Raw genomic sequence first — 21,498 nt, forward strand, 5'->3', positions numbered from 1 at the left:
GGAAGACCAAGAGTCACCTCTGCTGCGGAGGATGAGTTCATCCGGGTCACCAGCCTCAGAAATCACAGGTTAACAGCAGCTCAGATTAGAGACCAGGTCAATGCCACACAGAGTTCTAGCAGCAGACACATCTCTAGAACAACTGTTAAGAGGAGACTGTGTGAATCAGGCCTTCATGGTAGAATATCTGCTAGGAAACCACTGCTAAGGACAGGCAACAAGCAGAAGAGACTTGTTTGGGCTAAAGAACAAAAGGAATGGACATTAGACCAGTGGAAACCTGTGCTTTGGTCTGATGAGTCCAAATTTGAGATCTTTGGTTCCAACCATCGTGTCTTTGTGCGACGCAGAAAAGGTGAACGGATGGACTCTACATGCCTGGTTCCCACCGTGAAGCATGGAGGAGGAGGTGTGATGGTGTGGGGGTGCTTTGCTGGTGACACTGTTGGGGATTTATTCAAAATTGATATTCAATACTGAACCAGCATGGCTACCACAGCATCTTGCAGCGGCATGCTATTCCATCCAGTTTGCGTTTAGTTGGACCATTTATTTTTCAACAGGACAATGACCCAAAACACACCTCCAGGCTGTGTAAGGGCTATTTGACCATGAAGGAGAGTGATGGGGTGCTGTGCCAGATGACCTGGCCTCCACAGTCACCGACCTGAACCCAATTGAGATGGTTTGGGGTGAGCTGGACCGCAGAGTGAAGGCAAAAGGGCCAACAAGTGCTAAGCATCTCTGGGAACTCCTTCAAGACTGTTAGAAGACCATTTCAGGTGACTACCTCTTGAAGCTCATCAAGAGAATGGCAAGGTTGTGCAAAGCAGTAATCAAAGCAAAAGGTGGCTACTTTGAAGAACCTAGAATATGACATATTTTTAGTTGTTTCACACTTTTTTGTTATGTATATAATTCCACATGTGTTAATTCATAGTTTTGATGCCTTCAGTGTGAATCTACAATGTTTATCGTCATGACAATAAAGAAAATTCTTTGAATGAGAAGGTGTGTCCAAACTTTTGGTCTGTACTGTATATATTTCTTATTATTTTTTATGGATGCCACAGTATGGCATCTGTTTGAGGCGTCTGTTAATGTATACGTTTTTTTTGTTTAGTTTGTTTTTTTTGTGTACATTAAATGTATCACAAAAATATTTTGTGAGCCCAGCCTAACTGACAGGAACAGAGCTGAACAGACTCCGCTGACTATGATGGAGTCCATTCAGTTTCCATTTACAAGCCTGTCATTTTACCAGACAAAAAAGTGCTGCGTACAAGGCTTTTTTTTGTCCAGTCTTTTTGACAGAATCTGCAACAGAGGCTCCAAACACAGCCTGCAACGCAGATGTGAGCAAGTGCAGGCCTACGTATTCTGTATTTGAATTACCCCAACTTTCATACTCCTCCTCAGGTAAAAATACTCCTCAAAAATGGTCAGAGGAGTATTCTTACTCTTCCAGAAAAAATGTAGTGTGACCTCTGGTGGGCGGGGTAATAGCAGTAGAGGACTCTAAGGCCCCTTTCACACGGGCGAGAATTCCGTGCTGGTGCAATAAGCTGAGATGAACGCATTGTACCCGCACTGAATCCGGACCCATTCACTTCACTGGGGCTGTTCAGATAAGTGGTGATTTTCACGCATCACTTGTGCGTTGCATGAAAATCGCAGCATGTTCTATAATCTGTGTTTTTCACGCAACGCAAGCAAGTGTGGATGCGGTGTGATTTTTCACGCATGGTTGCTAGGAGATGATGTAAGTAAATTGATAAAAGTCAATTTACTGTATTATTTTCCCTTATAACATGGTTACAAGGAAAATAATGGCATTCTTAATACAGAATGCTTAGTAAAATGTGGCTTTAGGGGTTAAAAAAAATTAAACAATTTACTCGCCTCATCCTCCTGTTCGCGCAGCCGGCATCTTCTTCTTTCAGGACCTGCCAAAGGACCTGTGCTGACATCAGTGAGCGCGATTACGTCATCAAAGGTCCTTCGGCCGGTCAAGACATGCTGGCTGCACGAACAACAGGATGAGGTGAGTTTATTTTAATTTTATTTTTTTTAACCCCTGAAGCCACATTTTAGTAAGCATTCTGTATTAAGAATGCTATTATTTTCCCTTATAACAATGTTATAAGGGAAAATAATAAAATATACAGAACACCTAACCCAGTGAAGAAGTCCGGGTTCTGGTCTGGATACCACAGTCAGTGTTTTTTTTTTTATCACGCGCGTGCAAAATGCATTTCACCCGCGCGATAAAAACTGAACATTGGAACGCAATCACAGTCAAAACTGACTGCAATTGCGTATCTTCTCGTACAATTTTCCCTGATCGCAGTCGCAACGCAGCGGACCTAATCCGGACACGCTCGTCTGCAAGTGTCACTCCTAGGAGTCCTGTCAGGATTTACTCTGCTTCCTGCCCCAAATCATATAACCCTATACATTCTACAGCTCAGCTTCCCTCCCTGCTATCACGTAGGACATCATGTCACCCACCGTTTCCCTTTAATGGCTTCTACACACAAATTATGTCTGCCATGTTTTGATCACTAAAAAAGCCTTAGAAACCGCTTGATGCTACCGTTTCATATTTCCCATAGACTATCCAACTAACTTCAGGAAAGGCAACTAAAAGCTTGAAAGGTGCTGAGAAATGCTCAAAACCTATGTGCGAGTCCTGCCTTCCAGTTTTTTCTTCCTTGTGTTCATTTTCCATCTTGTCCTAGTTACTTTACCTCTACATTTCATAATTCGGAAATACAAAGGTGAAAGACTTTCTAGACCATTACTGTGGAGATATGACCTCAGGGGTGTGGAAATAAAAAAAAAACTACTTGTCGAAGGACTAAAGCGGGGTCTCAATCTACTTGTCCCTCATGACAATCTACTTGTCCTGATACAAAAAGTAATTTTAAATCAAAGCCATATTTAAGTGAATCCCTTTAATGTACATGCCATACTGGGCCAGTGAATCCCTTTAATGTGCATGCCATACTGGGGCAGTGAATCCCTTTAATGTACATGCCATACTGGGGCAGTGATCCCTTTAATGTACATGCCATACTGGGGCAGTGAATCCCTTGATGTTCATGCCAGTATGGGGAAGTCCCCTTCCCCCCTATTCATGGAGGGTGAGTGGCTGGAAGTTGGAACCTGGCAGCACTCCTATTGACACTTCAATGCCAGGGAGAAGAAGCAGAGCAGCAGCCTGACAGCAGAGCATAGCTGACCCAGAGCAGTCACCACACACACTACCTGCTGGGCTATCTATCACGGCACGGGCTGCCACCATGACAGGAGCTCCTACTACAGCCGCTGACTATAACGTGTGCCTCCGCTGGGAGCTGACTTCCGGCCCGTGGCGCCCGACTTCCGGCCTGCACAGGAGCGCTGATAACACTGCGGTAAGCAGCCCGGACTTGCTGCATCGGGCTGTGTATTAGAGGAAAACACGGCGCAACCCTAGCCCTGCTACTTGCCCGCAGGGCTAAGCTGCCTGCACAAACTACCTGCCCGGCGCCCGGAACTGCATGTCCCGGGCGTCGGGCGATAGGAATTCTACACCCCTGGACCTCCTCTTCTGCAGTGCATTTATTGGCTATACATAATACACTGCATTTTTCATCCTCACAATCAGTTTATTTTATTTTTCAGCTATGTCTCCACTGCCTGCAAGATCTTTCAGAAGGCAGAGGAGTGCAGACTTGACAGAGATGAAGAAAAAGCTTATGTCCTTTATATGAAATTTTTATTTGTATTTGAACTTGTGAAAAAAAGGTCGGATTTCAAGCAGAACCAGGTACAGTTTTTATTTCAGTTCCATGTGATAACGGTTTATATTACAGGTTCACATTTATGCCACATATTATACAGAGTGAATTAAAGAGGTATTCTGGTTAGAGGTAGTTATCCTCTATCCAATGGAAGTTGGAAGAACTGTTCATTGGAAAGGTTTCCAGCTTCCAGATCCCATTAAGTTTGATTGGCACTGCATGTCTGCTTAATATGTCAGAAGTGTTTTATCTGGAAAACTTATTTAAAGAGGACCTTACACCAGTTTATACTTTATAAAATCGATACCTCACACTGTAGCCCATGTTCCCTAGATGTCATATCGCTAATGTTTTTTTCTCCTCCGTTGCGGCGCTGTGTCCCTCGTTCTGTTTCTGCGCCCTGTATGCTAATTAATAGCATCGGAACAGGGAGGAGGAGACATTAGCTTTTCTCAGTGGGTGTGTCTTCTATCCGGCTGTGGCACTGTCCAATCACAGCGGAGCGAGTCACAGCCAGTGAGAAAAAACAGCTCTCCTTGTCCCTAGCTGTGACGCGCTCCGATGTGATTGGACAGCGCCACAGCCGGATAGAAGACACGCCTAAACAGCATCTAGGGAACATGGGCTACAGTGTGAGATATCGCTTTTATAAAGTAAAAACTGGTGAAGGGTCCTCTTTAAGGAGGATTGCTCATGAAAGTATCCTTTTTCCACATACCATTCGTTCCAGTCATTGCCACCTTGTTAAAGCCGTGTGCGGCAGATCACTGTGGTGACAACAGGCGATGAATGATGAATCACACTAAATTTTGACAAGACGATTACCTGGAACGAGTGTTCATACCCAGTAATTGTCTCTCTAATCTGCTAAAGTAAATTGGCAGTATGAGCCACTTTCGGGTTAGGTCTCCCATTTAGGCCCCATTCGCACGACCGTGACTTTGCTCTGCGTCTGATCCGAATTCATTTCAATAGGGCCGCAAAACGCGAACAGTACACTGTGTGGTGTCCACATCCGTTCCACGGCCCCGCAAAAAGATAGAACATGTCCTATTGTTTGTTTTGCGGACAAGAATAGGCAGTGTTACAACTGGTCCACAAAAAAAAACCAGATGCTATTTTTTACTCATCCACATTTTGCGAGCCACAAAATACATACGGTCATGTGAATGTACCCTTAAGTCTATGGTACCTTCCCTACACCTTCTGTAAGGCTTATGTTAGGGGAGATCAGGCTTGTTGGAATTCCGCTGTCCAATCCTGGTAGCAGCTTCTCTGCCCTCTCCCCATTCGCTAATCTGCATCCTCGGGCAGCCATACATATCTATGGAAAAGATAGCGCCACATGAGTGTTAGGCAGACATTTGTCTTGTGTATGACCAGTTTTAGACACAGATTGTTGTCAATATCACTATCTGAAAGCATGTGTTTCGGCAGTCATTCTGTATAGATTATGTAAGAGTTACAGTTAATTTGTTCTACATTGGAAAGTTATCAGGGATACATTCAGCACCTCAGATATTCTGCAGTAACAGATATAGCTGCGTTCCTCAGCACTCACATGATTGTTTGCTTCTAGGACTACTACAAGTCATTACTTGGGCCTAGTACCATCGTAAAATCAATTGAAGAAGCAGAAAAGCTCTCGAAAAGTCTCAAAAACAGGTAATTGTTCTATGGCATTAAAATAGCACCTGACAGGAAGAGTTGATTTTAAAGGGAACCTGTCACGTTGAACATGGTATCTGAGCAGCATGTTATAGAGCAGGAGATGCTGAGCAGACTGATATATAGTTATGTGGAAAAGTATTGGTATAAGTTGTATTGAGTTCATATAAATTCCTGTTAATTCCGGGCTTTGAAGTGCAGGAGGTGGTTGACAGTCTTCCCTCTATGACTGTGTATACAGAGATAGCTGTCAATCACTTGTAGCACTGCCTCCTGGAATAAGCAGGAATTTAAATGACTGAAATACAATTTTTACTGAATCTTTTCCCCAGAAAACCTGTTTTGGGTCTTACTGTTCCAAGAGCTATAACTTTTTTTATTTTTCAGTCTATATAGCTGTATAGAGAAAAGTTGTAGTTTTTAATGGCACCATTTTGGGGTACACATAACTTTCTGATGTAACTTTTATTAACTCTTTCTGGAAGTGAGATGGGAAAAACAGCTATTCTGCCACTGCGTTTTTACGTTATAAATTTTACGGTGTTCCTTTTTCGGTATAAATAACATAATATCTTTTATTCTCTGGTCAGTGATACCAAATACATATATTTTTTTTGTAGTACTTTTTTTTTTTTTTTTTTTTTTTAATAAAACCACTTTTTTCCAGCACGTCCCCCATGACAGCACATGGGAGGATGTCCTTATAGGCATCTGTAGGGACAGGAAGCAAGTGAGTTTAAAAAGTCCCTCCCCACCCCTCTATCCAGTGTTTTTCCTGTCCCTACAGGGAGTTGCAAGAGAGGCTCTCCTTAGGGTGAAGAAAAGAACATGGAAGTAGCCGCAGGCTACTAGGGCTTGAACTGGGTCGGGTGGTGTCCAGCCATTCCTCCCAGTTCCGCCCTGCTAGTACCTCTTTGCGAGGTTCCCTAGCCTTCCCAGCTTACCTCTCTCCCACATGGCCGCGGTATCTAGAAGCCGAAGCCGCTTCCCCTTCCGGGGGCTCTGAGCTTGGCAGTGTCACTTTCGGGGAATGCTCCGGGTACAGGAAATGACACTGCTCTGCCAGGATCCAAGATGGCGGCGCCCAGCGTTCCATGCTTGAGGCCTGGATGGGGGGCTCGCATGAGGGGTCGACTCTCCCCCTAGGGGATAGAGTCCCCAAGAAAGAAGGAGCGCAGCGGCAGCAGGGGGTGGACCCTTAAGGTAAGGAACCAGCAAGCAGTCGGGCTTGTCTGCTGTTCCAGATAGAGTCCCAGATGTCTACCAAAGCTGAAATGGCTGGCGATACCCCTGCTCAGGGCTATGTAAGTTTTTACCAAGCCCTGCTTTATCCTGTTTTATTCTGCTTTATTGGTGTACTCTAGTACTATGGGAGAGTTCCTTTATTTCTTTCTAGGGGGAAAAGGATCTGGTACATAGATCCCAGACAGAAACTAAAAAGAAAACAAAGAAATGTATTTCCTGTGTTAGAAAGTCACAGGAATCATACAGAAAACAGCTGTGCCCTGATTGTATTGCAAAACTTCTGAAGGAGGAACAGGCGTCCTTCCTCTCTTATCATAGACCTCAGATCAGAGAAGAAGTACAGGCTTCAGTTTCTAGCTTGACGACTCCTCCGCCAGTTTCAAAGAAACCTAGAATCCAGCTTGAATCAGATTCAGACGAACAAGGCGATAATACTTATTATTTGGACGGGGAGTTAGAAGAAGAGTTAATCTGTCCCTCAGGTTCTTCTGAAGGCCAGAAAAAATACCTATTTTCTTTGGAAGATTTGGATTTGTTACTATCGGTGGTAAGGGAAACTATGGAGATGGAGGAGGTTCAGCAACCCAGAACAACTCAAGACGAGATGTTTGGAGGATTAAGGGCAAAGAAAAGGAAGCTGTTTCTGGTCAATTCTAATCTGAGAGAGATGATACTGGAGGAATGGGAAGATGCAGAAAAGAAACTTTTCATTCCTCGAGAATTCAGAAGTTGCCTTCTATTTAATCTGGAGGACACTAAATTATGGCAAGAAGTTCCAAAAATAGATGTCCAGGTAGCAAAAATTGCAAAAACGATGACCATCCTATTTAAAGACTCGTCCCAATTGAAAGATCCCATGGACAGAAAATCTGATGGTCTCCTAAAAAGGGTCTGGGAATGTTCAGTGGCAACAATCAATACTAATATTGCCGCAACATCTGTAGCCAGAGCTATGGGATTATGGCTCAATCAATTGGAAAACCATTTAAAGCTCAAGACACCTAGAGAAGTAATTCTGGATTATCTGCCTTTGCTAAAAATGGCCACAGCTTTCATGGGTGACGCTTCTGCAGAATCTATCCGTTTTGCCTCACGAAGTGGAACACTATCAAATACCGCTAGAAGGGCCTTGTGGCTGAAGACCTGGACAGCTTCTAAAAAGAAGTTATGTGCAATACCATTTTCCAGTTCTTATGTATTCGGACCAGTATTGGATACCATTTTGGAAAGAGCAGCTGACAAGAAAAAAGGATTTCCAGAAGAGAAGCCCAAGAAAAGTCAGCCCTTTCCGAGAACAAACACAGTCCCAGTACTCCTCAAGTAGAGCGAAGGGAAAATCTGGTAGATGGAACTACCCAAAAGGAGGAAGAGGGTTTCTTTTCAACCCGAACAACACAAATAATCCCGGTAAACAATGACTCCATCCCGGTGGGAGGAAGACTTCGTTTTTTCATTCAGGAATGGGTTTCCATTACAAAAATCCCTGGGTGATACGAACCATTCAGGAGGGTTACAAACTAGAATTCAAGTCTCCTCCCCCCACAGCGTTTTAAGATAACGAATCCTCACTAAGAAACACTACAGAATCAACCTCTTCTGGATATTCAGTCTCTGTGCAAGATGAAGGCCATTGTTCCAGTACCCTTGCATCAACAGTTCAAGGATCATTATTCCAAACTGTTCCTTGTAAAAAAATAAAAAAACAAATGGATTGTTGAGGAAAATTTTAAACCTGAAATTCCTGAACAGGTTGATCTACTATCGAAAATTCAAGACGGAATTAATTCAGTCAGCCATTCCACTCATCACCCCGGCAGCATTCATGTGCACAATAGACTTGAAGAATGCATATTATCATATCCCTATTCATCCTCATCATCAAAAATATCTGAGATTTGAAATAAAAGTGAACAGCCACATACATCATTTCCAATTTCAGTGTCTGCCATTCGGAATCTCGTCAGCTCCGACAATTTTTATAAAACTAATGGTAAAAGTGATGGCTCACCTAAGACAGTACAAAATAGATATAATCCCATACCTGGACGATTTCTTATTAACAGCCCAATCTCAAAAGATATTAAAAGATCATCTTCAATTAACACTGTATATGCTTACCAAATTGGGATGGATTATCAACTTCAACAAATCAGATCTGCGGTTGGAAACCAGGAATATTTTCTTGGGTACACTTCTAGATTCAGTGAAAGAAAGATCCTGTCTACCTTTAACCAAACAAAATACCATGGTAATAAAATTCCAACACTTCGAAAAGAAGAAAAGTTGCACGATCAGAAAGGCAATGAGGATTCTGGGCATCATAACATCTTGCATACCCATGATTCCCTGGGCCCATTTTCATTCAAGACTATTACAGAAACTGATACTATCTTGGTGGGACAAGAGTCAAAAATCTCTAGACAAAAGGATTTTCGTTACCACAGGGGTAAAGAACTCCCTGAACTGGTGGTTAACTCCAGACAACCTAGTGAAGGGAATTCACTGGAAGCTGGATCCAATGATGATGGTAACCACGGATGCCAGCAAGTCAGGTGGAGAATCTATATTTTCAAGGAGAATGGTCACCTCAAGAGAGCCTTGGATCATCAAACTTAAAAGAGCTAACAGCGGTTCTGAAGACTCTGAAACATGCCGAAAATATCGTAAAAGGGAAACATCTAAGGATCTACTCAGACAACATCACTATGGTGCGTTAGCTCAAACACCAGGGGGGAACCAGGAACCCCTTGCTGCAGAGGGTGTCAAATCAAATTTTTAACTGGGCCCATTCAAACGTGTTATCAATTTCAGCCTTACATCTGAGGGGCAGAGAAAACACAATGGCAGATTTCCTGAGCAGGAAAAGAGTCGATACTGGAGAGTGGATGCTAAACAAAGAAGTGTTCCAGGAGTTATGTCACAAATGGGGTCAGCCTCAGATAGACCTATATGCGACCAGAGTAAATACACAGGCAAGCTGTTTTTACTCTCTAAATCCAAGGGACAATCCTCTAGCAGTGGACGCAATGTCACAAACCTGGAACATGGATTTTGCATATGCTTTCCCACCAATTGCTCTAACGCTGGGTTCAGACCTGAGCGTTCGCGATGGAGCGCTCTCTATGCGCGATTGTACGGGCGTTTGCAATCGCGCATACAGAGACAAGCGAACGCCTATTGTCGCGTGTTCCCGCTGAAGTCTATGTACGGGAACGCGTGACAAGACGCCCCAAAGAAGCTCCTGTACTTCTTGGGGCGTCGGGCGTTTTACAGCGCGATGGTACGCGCTGTAAAACGCTCAGGTGAGAACCATTCCCATAGGGAATCATTGGTTCTTGCCTGTTGAGCGTTTTACAGCGCGTAGGAACGCGCTGTAAAACACTCAGGTCTGAACCCAGCCTCATTCCGGCAGTATTGAGGAAGATTGGCGAGAGCACGACAAAGGTGCTATTGATTACTCCGGCCTGGCCCAAAAGGAGCTGGTACTCGCAACTCGGAGCAATGTGCATAGAAGAGCCATTGATCCTCCCAAGCAGACAGGATCTTCTAGTTCAGGGCCCTCTAAAACATCCAGATCTAAAAACCTTGAATTTGACGGCCTGGATCCTGAAAGGGAAATGCTAAAAAGGCAAGTTCTTTCAGAAAAAGTAATAGCAACGTTACAAAATAGTCACAAACCAGTTACTTCAGCCATATACGGTAAAATCTGGGGAAAAAAATGGTTCCTGGTTGTCTTCAGAACACCCAGACGGTTCCTCACCTACCATTTTACACATTCTGCAGAAAGGGTTTTATTTAGGTTTGAGACAGAGTACCTTAAAAGTCCAGGTATCGGCTATTTCGGCTTTCCTAGATTTTCCATTAGCTGAACATAGATTCTTTAAAGCCATTTCCAGATTAAGATCCACAATAAAACAAAATGTCCCAACATGGGACTTAACATTAGTCCTAAACTCCCTTTTGTGAACCTCCATTTGAACCATTAGATGATATCTCATCAAAATATTTGACCATGAAAGCTGCCTTCCTGGTAGCCATTATCTCCGCCCGTAAGATAGGGGAAATTCAAGCTCTCTCTATGAAAGAACCTTATTTAAAAATTCTTGATAGAGTAATCCTAAAATTAGACCCAGCCTTTTTACCAAATGTAGTCTCCTCCTTCCATGAAGAACAGGAAATAATTATTCCGTCCTTTTGTGCTTCCCCAGAAATGCCAAAGAGGAGCGTTTCCATTGCTTGGATGTACGGAGGATGATAGTTAACTATCTCCAGTCAACAGAATCTTAAAGACAGGATAAAGATGTATTCATTCAGCATGGAGGAAAAAATAAAGGCCAGAAAGTTACTAAACAAACCTTGGCTAGATGGATCAAAGATACAATTCGAGAGGCATACTCTTTACCAAAATAGAGCTGTCCAATCTCCATTAAAGCCCAATCGACCAGGGCTATGGCAACATCGTGGGCAGAAAAAGCTGATGCCATGAAAGATGAAATGTGTAGAGCAGCTACATGGACAAATTATAATGCCTTTTGCAAGCATTATCGTTTGGACCTCCTAACCATTCGGAATTTGGTGTTTGGACGAAAGGTCCTTCGAGCAGTGGGCCCCCCCCCCCCCCCCTAAAAAGTTAGTGATTGGATATTTCTCCCATGTGCTGTCATGGGGGACATCCTGGAAATTGGTAATTAGTCTTACCGTTAATTGTTTTTCAAGAGTCCAACTTGACAGCACCAATATATCCCCCAAAAAATAAATATATGTATGTATATTTCTCATATACTTACCGGTATATAATAACAATGTGCTGTTAATATTGTGAATCTAGAATCGCTAGGTATATAAACTGGTTAAAAATAATTATTCCGGTGTAGTGATATAAGTTATAAGACACTGGATATGGGGGTGGGGAGGGGCCTTTTAAACTCTCTTGCTTCCTGTCCCTACAGAGGCCTATAAGGATATCCTCCCATGTGCTGTCATGTTGGGCTCCTGAAAAAACTATTACCGGTAAGACTACTTACCGTTTTTATTTTTTAAAGGGAACCTGTCACCAGGATTTTTTGCATAGAGCTGGGGGCATGGGCTGGTAGATGGCCACTAGCACATCTGCAATACCCAGTCCCCATAGCTCTCTGTGCTTTTATTGTGTTAAAAAACAGTTTTGATCCATATGCAAATGACCTGATATGAGTCCTGTATCCAGAGATGAGTCAAGCAGAAAGGAGCCCAGCACCGCCCCGCGTCCTCTGAATCTCCTCCTTGCTGGCTGACGTCACAGAGCTGGAGCGCTGAAATCTCACAATGCGCGAGCTAGCGCATGCGCAGTGTCGGCATCGTGTTCATTCCCTGTACTGGCATCAGCACAGGGAACGAACTACGCATGCGCTAGCTCGCGCATCGCGAGATTTCAGCGCTCCAGCTCTGTGACGTCATTGCTGAGCTGCAATACCAAACATTACCACTATATGATGTATGGCGCTGTCCTTGAAAATCTGCTGGGAGCCGCAGCAGCTTCCTGAAACAACCCCCACTGATGTTATAATGATGACCTATCTTGAGGATAGGTCATCATTATCATTTCCCATATAAACCTTTTAATGGATTTTTTACATTTGTGCCAACATTTGAAAACTGAAAATCACTATTACCAACCTGTATCTTACTGCACAAGTAAACTGGAACAAATGAGAAGTAAAAAGGGGGAGGCTTATGTCTTTTAGATATGGTTACCTTTTAACATTCATAATATGATGGTATTGAACCCATAGAAAAAACTAAGTGTAGCAGCACAACGGAAAAAATAGTAATAAATTACCGTTCCTTAATGTGGTGGTGCCAGCCGTGTTAAGAGTCAGTCCTGCACTCCCCCCAAACATGAAAAGACTGGTGAAAAAAAACGCAGCACCCTCTTGTCTTCAATATCCAAGGGTTTATTCACCAAAGCAAACCCTTGGATATTGAAGACAAGAGAGTGCTGCGTTTTTTTTTTACTAGTCTATTCATGGTATTGTACCCAGCCATGTGTATATAGTACATACAATGTATTCTTATATCACATAGGTATGAGGAAGCTGAAGTTCGAAAGAGGCTCGAAGAAAGAGACAAGGAAGTACAGAGAAAAAAAGAGGTCCGTTCTGTGCCGAAGGGTGATCCTGAAGTCTCTCAACAAACTGATAATGTAAGAATATTTCTCATCAGTCCCTTGTACTTTGCTATTGTTCCTGTAGTTTACACAACATTTCCCTGATACGAGTGCACAGGGTGCAACAGAAAAAATCCTATGACATTCTTTTGAATCAGACTTCATGTTTTTTTTTGCCTTCTCCCAAGTAAATGCATTATTTTAATGTTACAATGGCCTTTCCTGGACCATCATAACTTGAAATATTGCCCAACAACTGTCAGGTTATAGATGAGCCGGGAAAGTGTATTGCACTTCTACAAGGGGCAATGATTTCAATCAAGAATCGCTGAGAAAATAAAAATTATTTTAACTGTTACAAAAGATTTTAATACAAAACATTTTCAAATTTTTGTAAGAAAACAAACAGCAAAAAAAAGTGTGTACGTTTTGTATATTTAAGGCTACTTTCACACTCACGTTTGGTGCGGATCCGTCATGGATCTGCAAAAACGCTTCCGTTCAGATAATACTACCGCATGCATCTGTTCAGAACGGATCCGTTTGTATTATATGTAACATAACCAAAACTGATCCGTCTTGATCACCATTGAAAGTTAATGGGGGATGGATCAGTTTTCTATTGTGTCAGTGAAAACGGATCCGTCCCCATTGACTTACATTTTGTGTCAGAACGGATCCATTTGTCTCAGTTTCATCAGACGCTGAAGTGTGTGTGTATGTATGTATGTATGTATGTATGTATATATATATATATATATATATATATCTCTGCTATAGTATTGCTAAAACTAGTCTTTTTTTTTTTTTTTCACCTTTTATGAATTTTGTATTCATTTATTGGTTTAAATTAACCCCTTCCTGCCACAGTCAGGGCAGAAAGGGGTTAATTTACATACTGCCGGCATAGTGCTGTTCAGCCGGCTTTTACACTTTACACTGCAATACCTCTTCTGCTGGTCTCGGATATACTTTCTGTGACCGCAGCTGTCTAATAACAACATCGCTACAGTGATCTGAAATGTCACTGTGCGCCAGGAGATCGCAATGTAGCCTGACGCGTTTATACATTGGGTTACAGTTAAGTACCCACCGCCACTACCTGTAGTCATGCGGCGGTAGGCAAAAGATTAACGTTCATAAAATAATGGATTCATTTAAGACTTCTGTTTTGTTTTTTTCCCCCCTCAGATAAATGGTGATAAAAAAGAGCTTGGAAGTAAGAATGAAGTCTCTTCAAATGGTAGGTTTGCATTTTGTGCAAATATCGACTTTTTAATTCCATTATTAAAGGGTTATTCCTATCTCATAAAGTTATTTCAGTGGAACATGCATTCACTTTATGATCGGGGCTCTGACCTCTGGAACGCTCACCTCTTCTGAGAGTGCGGCATTGATTCAGGAGCACCTTCATAGACATTCCCTCATGTTCCCAGCACAGCTGGGTGTTTGGTAGTGCGAGAAGAACAGTGAATCAGGATCTTTGGGGGTCCCATAAATGGATGCATGTCCCAGTGAAATGCTATCATTTTATAAGATGGGAATACCCTTTTAAATTTATAGTTCAGGCTCCTTCGAACTATAGTTTATTTAGTCTGTGCTTCATAATCTTTTTGCCTTTGATGTAATTGAAATCTGCTCTGCACACACTGACTGCCTGTGGTAGACTTGTGTTTTATACAGCATCTGTATATAAAGAAATCTTCCCTCAGTGTCTCCCTCAGTATCTTCTCTTCTTCCTCCTCTTCTTCCTCCTCTTCTTCCTCCTCTTCTTCCTCCTCTTCTTCCTCCTCTTCTTCCTCCTCTTCTTCCTCCTCTTCTTCCTCCTCTTCTTTCTCCTCCTCCTCCTCCTCCTCCTCCTCACTGTCTTATGACAAACTGTAAGGCTACTTTCACATCTGCTTTTTGCTGGATCCGGCAGGGTTCAGAAAAAACTCTTCAGTTACTGATAATACAACCATCTGCATCCAGTATGAACGGATCCGGTTGTATTATCTCTAAAACCATTGTAAGTCAGTGGGGGACGTTTTCTTTCGTGTCCGCATCCCATGCCGGACATAAAAACACTGCTTGCAGCGGTTTTCTGTCCGGTATGGGAACACAACCAAACGGAATGGAATGCATTCTGGTGCACTCCATTCAGTTTTGTCCCCATTGACTGATCTCAAAACCAAAAAGGAAAATGCAGATGTCAAAGTAGCCTAAGAGGAGTGGCAGAGCAATGACTCCTTGCTGTGTCCTATCTGCATTGGGACAAAAAGTTCTAGGTCTTGGTTCTCCAGCCAAAGATGGAAGATATCAGATTTAACCCATTGTGGCAGATTTATCAAACTGGTGAAAAGGAAAACTGGCTAGGTTGCCCATAGCAACCAATCAGATTCCATCTTTTATTTTCCAAAGGATCTCTGAAAAATGACAGGTGGAATCTGATTGGTTGCTATGGACAACTAAGGCTACTTTCACATTGGCGTTTTGGCTTTCCGTTTGTTAGATCCGTTCAGGGCTCTCGCATGCGGTCCAAACCGTATCAGTTTGCATTCTAATGCATTCTGAATGGAAAAGCATCCGCTCAGAATGCATCAGTTTGCCTCCGTTCCGCTTTGGAGATGGACACCAAAACACTGCCTGCAGTTTTCCTTTACACCAGTTTTGATAAATCTGCCCCATTGTTTTTTGCAGGCTTTTCTACAAGACTGTTTGTTTTCAGGACTAGGAAGAAAATGCTGCAGACTTAGACTTGGCTTTAATTTCTAGGTTTAGTGTTCCTTTTTTTTTTTCATTTTTTTTTTTAAGACGGTTTAGGAGAAATTATCGCAGTTCAGATCAGTTTCTTGCTTTACTTGGGTTTTCTAAAATACAGTACTTGCTCCAAAGTAACCTTTGTGAGTGTGTCATGTTTGGGCACTGGTCATATACAAATTGGGTCATATATGCCAATAAAAAACTGTCTGCAAAATAGCACAGTGCCCTGATCAGATTTAGAATTTTCCTATTAAATGAAATCTGTCACCAGAAAATTGACTGTTAAACCAGGCACAATGCCATTTAGGACTAGATCTGATGAATGCAATCATACTTTCATCTATATACCAACTAGCAGTTAAAGGGGTTGCACCAAGTATGAGAGTTATCCCCTATCCACAGAATACAGGATAACAAACTGAGCGAGCGCCCCATGTTTCAATCCTGATGGGGCAGCAGGCCGAGCCTTAATCTGTATGGGCCTGCTGCCAGTAGCAGAATGCAGCTCTGCTGTTTCCGACAGTTCAGTGGAGAACGAATAGAGCGGCAGTTTTTCTCCAGAATGAAGTGATGGATCACGAAGTGTATTCAGCTGAGCTAGCCTGACAGGTTTAACAGTGAATTTGTGGGGACCACTTCCCTTTAGTGGAGGAAATGTTTAACCAGTTTATCAGAAAATCTCACCATCCATGATAGCCAGTAATACTGCTGTGTCAGTATCAGTAAAAGTTAATACTAATTGCGATGTAAATGAATAATTTTCTATTATATTTAATTACAGCCCCTAACGGATCTATAACTCCAGAAAAACTGTTTGTGATGATGAAGGACCCAGGTATTACTGTTGTTATAATGGATGCACGCCGAGCTAAGGATTTTGAGGAATCTCATATTATTTCTTCTATAAATATTCCTGAGGAGGCCATATCTCCTGGGTATGTATGTCACCAATCTCAGATCTGCCAAATTATCTTTTAGAATAAGACTTTAAAAGGGGTTGTCTCACTTCAGCAAGTGGCATTTATAGTGTAGAGAAAGTTAATAACAAGACACTTACTAATGTATTCTGATTGTCCATATTGCTTCCTTTGCTGGCTGGATTCATCACATTATACACTGCTTGTTTCCATGGTTATGACCACCCTGCAATCCAGCAGCGGTGGACAGGCTTGCATACTATAGGAAAAAGTGCCAATGTTCTGCCAGATTCCAATACCGGAAGTGACGCGGCTGCACCGGAATCAGCTGGAGGAGGGTGTGTGTAACGCAGCGGGAGAAGCACCTACTTCATTTGCATGCACAAAACCATACACCGCGCGTGCTCACTCAGGGACCGCACTCAGCTCTGCTATGTGGTGACCCCACCACCCCAATATCCTGCACTGCTCCAGATGATGTGTCCGCGCGTGCGCACTCAGGGATAGGGAGATCTGATGAAACATTTTGCACTGCAAAATCTACCTACCCCTGAGTGCGCATGAGCAGTGTACGGTTTTGCGCATGCAAATTAAGTAGGTGCTTCTCCCGCGGCGGTGCAATTATTTTCACAAATCCAGCTGATTCCGATGCGGCCGCGTCACTTCCAGTATAGCATTTTGCCAAAGTATGGGAATCTGGCAGAACACCGGCCTCACTGGTGTCCGGGACTGCAGGAGCTCATATAGGCTGGTGATTTTTTTCTATGGTGTGCAAGCACGGCTACCGCTGCTGGATTACAGGGTGGTCATAGCCATGGAAACTAGCAATGTATAATATGATGAAAAAATGAATCCGGCCAGCAAAGGAGACAATTTGGACAATCACAATACATTAGTAAGTGCCTTGTATTAACTTTCTCTACATGATAAATGTTGTTTGCTGAAGCGACACAATCCCTTCTAGTTTCACACACAGGGAGGAATTTATTAAAGGCTCTTACCTTTTCTGGTGTAGAACATGGTTTTGCACTAAAATTTGTGACTTTTTCCATCTTCATGCCACACGGCCTGTAAATTTTAATAGTAACACCATAGAAGTGGTGTAAATGACAGCTGAAATCTATGCTGGATCCTGGACCTCCTGAGATGCGCCATAATGATTTAGGGGCATACACTTTTTTATACTAATACTGGTCTTAGTACATTTCCCCCACATTGTCTTTCAGTAAAACGCTGAAGTTTTTAGAGAAGGAGATTCTAGAGGAACGGGAGGTAAACAGAAGGACTTCTACTTCTCCCTTCTGCTGGCTCCACTTCTGGCTATGGCAAAAAAAAAACACATCAAAAACTGGAGTGATGTTTTTTCAGAAAACATTGCATGTGAAACCTCCCTGCAGGAATGTTTAACTAATGGTTTTTTTTTTTTTACTGATGTATATAAAATGAAATATATGTCCTTATTAGGCCTTATACACACGATCGTATCCATTTTGTGGTCCATAAACCACAGATCGGCAAAACATAGATACCGGCCGTGTGCGACCTGCACTTTCCCGTTCTACACTTTTTTGTAAATATGCCTCTTGTTCGCAAAACAGGCTATAATAGGATGTTTTATCACTTTTTTAGAATGGACATACGAATGCAGACAACACACAGTGTGCTGTCCACATTTTGTGCGGCCCCATTAAAATAAATGGGCCTGCATTCAAATCTCTAAAAATGCGGATTGTTTGCAAACCAAAAATATGGTCGTGTGCTTGAGGCCTTGTTCGCAAGGGTTTACAATCTTTGATGTATTTTACTAATGAGTTTCATTGTATTCCTTTCAGATTTACAGCAACAAGAATTGAGAGCAGCCTTCCTGAAGCATCAAAGGATTCATGGGACACCAGAAGTCATGCTGATTATGTTATTTTGCTGGACTGGTTCAGTTCTGTCAGTGACTTAAAACTTGGTACAACTCTTCAGAGCTTAAAAGATGCTCTCTTTAAGGTACATAAAAGCAGTAGAAATGTCACTATTTTACAGGGACTTTTTATTTTTAAGAGTGCTACACAAAGAAAATACATAAAATAAAACAAGCTCAGCGCTTCCTCTCTGTCACCTCCTTTTTTTTTTTTATCATATGCTGTCTATATTGTAATTAAAACAGAAATATTTAAAGGGAACCTGTCATCAAATTCGTGCTGCCCATACTAACGGCAGTATAAAGTAGAGACAGGTAAGTTAATTTCAGCGGTCGGTCATTTAAAAGTTAAAAGTAGTTGCTGAGAACCAACATCACAATCATTGCAGACTGGACCTAGAAAAGAGTCCTGGTTATTCATGAATTCCTGCTCTCCTGCCCACCTGCTGATGACTCACAGGCGTCTACATAGTTTTCTCCCTTTCTCTCTAGGAGAGAACTGCCAATCATCAGCAGATGGGTGAGAGAGCAGGAGACTAGGAATAACCAGGACTCTTCTCAGGTAGATTTGACTCTTCTCAAGGCCCGGTCTGCAATTATTATGATGCTGGTTCTCGGCAACCGTTTACTTTTAGCTGATGAGTGACACTGAGATCAGCATTTCTGTCACTAATTTATGCTGCCAACAGTGAGATCAGCGTAAAGTTGATGACAGGTTCCCTTTAAAGGCTTATTGCAGAAAACAATGTCAGAATCGTTTTTTTTTTTTCCTTTCCATTTCTACCGCAAAAAGTTATTAAAACTATATCAATAAGTTATATGTACCCCAAAATGTTGTCACTTAAAAACAATTCAGGGTACATTCACACGACTGTATTCATGGGTCCGCATTCATTCCGCAATTTTGCGGAACAGATGCAGACCCATTCATTTCAGTGAGGGAGCAAAACATGCAGACAGCTCACAGTGTGCAGTCCACATCCGTACTTCTGTTCTGCGGCCCAGCAAAAAAGATGGAGCATGCCCTATTCTTGTCCGCAATTGCGAACAAGAATAGGCATTTCTATCATAGAGCTGGCCATGTGCGGTCCACAAAATGCAGAACGCACACTGCCGATATCCTGTGTTTGGTGGATCAGCAATTTGCAGACCGCAAAACACGATCGTCTGAATGTACCCTCATTCTGCACCTCATAAGGTTACCTGCACATTGGTACTGGTTCCAAAACAGAAAATCCATGCGGTTTTTCGTACAGTACAGATTTCTCTGTATTTCTACACAAAAAAAACATGTGTGTTCCGTGCAGGGTTTTTGTGCATATTTTCAGCAGGTCTCACCCTTCCAATTTCTAAATCTGCACAGCAGGTTAATTTCTGCACAGAAAAAAGCAACGTCAACATGAGATTTGTCTAATCTCATTCACTTCGTTGATACTGCATTATGCTGTGTTTTTTCCGGTTGAGAATCTGCGTGGAAAAGCAGCGTGTAATCCGCAATGTGTGCATGTAGCCTAAGGCTGCATCAATGGAAAATTTAAAAATGATTTGTCCTTTGAATGACAGGATAAAAAGACACTGGGGGAGATTTATCAAACTGGTGTAAACTAGGACTGGCTTAGTTGCCTGCATGCGTGTCGGCTTCTGTCCAGTTTCAGCGCTGCAGCTGTGGCTGTAATACTCGGATATGAACAGTATATAATGTGTGATGGAAAGCTGAATCAGCCAGCAAAGGAGGCAATATGGACAATGCCTGGAGTGAGACAACCTCTTTAACCACCTGCTCATGGTACTTGGTGATGTTGGCATTCATCTCACTCTAGTAATGATTTTTGGAGACCTTGGGGTTTCTATGTGATTTAAGATGTTTGATACATAGGCAGACATCGTAATATATCTGCATATTATATCTTGTTTGTAGTGGGAAACCAAGGCTATCCTGAAAAGTGAGCCTTTAGTTTTAGATGGTGGCTATGAAAATTGGCTTTTCTGCTATCCAATGTACACCACAAATGGGAAAGTATCTGTGCCTAGAAGTAACAAAGATGAAAACGCAGTCTTGTCATGTAAGTGCGCGGTTTGTTCTCAACAGTATTACATAGTTCATACGGTTGAAAAAGACATTAAGTCCATCAAGTTCGTGCTCTCTATTTGTATGTGGAAAGTGGAAGAACAGCCCAAGGTAGCCTAAGGTGTTAGGGGATTTCACTGCAATAGATCATGCATTTTTCACCATTTTTGGTGCATTTTGAGTGCAGCCTTATAGTATACATTATTGTTGTCAATGCTTAAATTTAAACACAGTATGTCACATTACTGGGAGCAACCAGAAAAACATGTTAAAGGCCCCTTTATGTGCACATTAGAAATGAGAAAATCATCCTCCTGGCATATATGAAATTATCTTCATTTTATGATTAATGTGCAAGCAGGATTATATACGTCTGGGTCTTATATTTAGGCTAGTTGATGTTCACACCTCATTGTTTGGAGATACATATGGCATAGGTGTTGGGATTCCAAATATATTCATAGACTTTAATTGACCCTACAGTCTTGAAAAGTACAGTGTCCTCTTGGCAAACATTCTATAAGCATTTTTCACTTAAAGCGTCTCTGTCAGCATGATCAACCCTATTAAGCCAGGCATACTGCAAGGTAGGGTCGATTATGCTAATTACATGCCACCTGTCAGCAGATTTGTACCTATGACACTGGCTGACCTGTCACATGTGCACTTGGCAGCTGAAGGAATCTGTGTTGGTCCCATGTTCGCATGAGCCAACATTGCTGAGAAAAATTACGTTTTAATATATGCAAATGAGACTCTAGAAGCAACGGGGGCGTTACCTTTACACCTAGAGGCTCTGCTCTCTCTGTACTTTGACAGCACCAGGCAGTGTTAACGTGATAGTTTGTTTTTTCTTGTCTGTTTGGGGTTGTTTTTTTTTTTTTTTGCAGGGCATTGTATATATTTATTAAGTCTTCTTTAGAGATTTCAATTTACTGTATGTTATTTTCAGCTGCAGCTGCTAACATGGGTTTTTGACGCTGGTGCCCTCTGCAACCTATTTTTAATGTTAAAGT

At 42.2% G+C, this 21,498-nt stretch overlaps 1 protein-coding gene across 3 annotated transcripts in view; it reads left to right on the forward strand.

Moving 5' to 3' along the window:
* Positions 1-21,498, forward strand: part of USP8 (ubiquitin specific peptidase 8) — a 59,539-nt gene that overhangs the window by 13,356 nt on the left and 24,685 nt on the right. For all 3 annotated transcript variants that reach the window (XM_044279597.1, XM_044279599.1, XM_044279598.1), the window contains exons 3-9: positions 3,670-3,814; positions 5,368-5,453; positions 12,765-12,882; positions 14,038-14,089; positions 16,370-16,523; positions 18,338-18,500; positions 20,333-20,477. In XM_044279597.1, coding sequence (XP_044135532.1) covers positions 3,670-3,814; positions 5,368-5,453; positions 12,765-12,882; positions 14,038-14,089; positions 16,370-16,523; positions 18,338-18,500; positions 20,333-20,477 — 863 coding nt within the window. The remainder of the gene's footprint in view (positions 1-3,669; positions 3,815-5,367; positions 5,454-12,764; positions 12,883-14,037; positions 14,090-16,369; positions 16,524-18,337; positions 18,501-20,332; positions 20,478-21,498) is intronic.

Source organism: Bufo gargarizans, chromosome 2, assembly GCF_014858855.1.
Source record: "Bufo gargarizans isolate SCDJY-AF-19 chromosome 2, ASM1485885v1, whole genome shotgun sequence".
Lineage (NCBI taxonomy): Eukaryota > Metazoa > Chordata > Amphibia > Anura > Bufonidae > Bufo > Bufo gargarizans.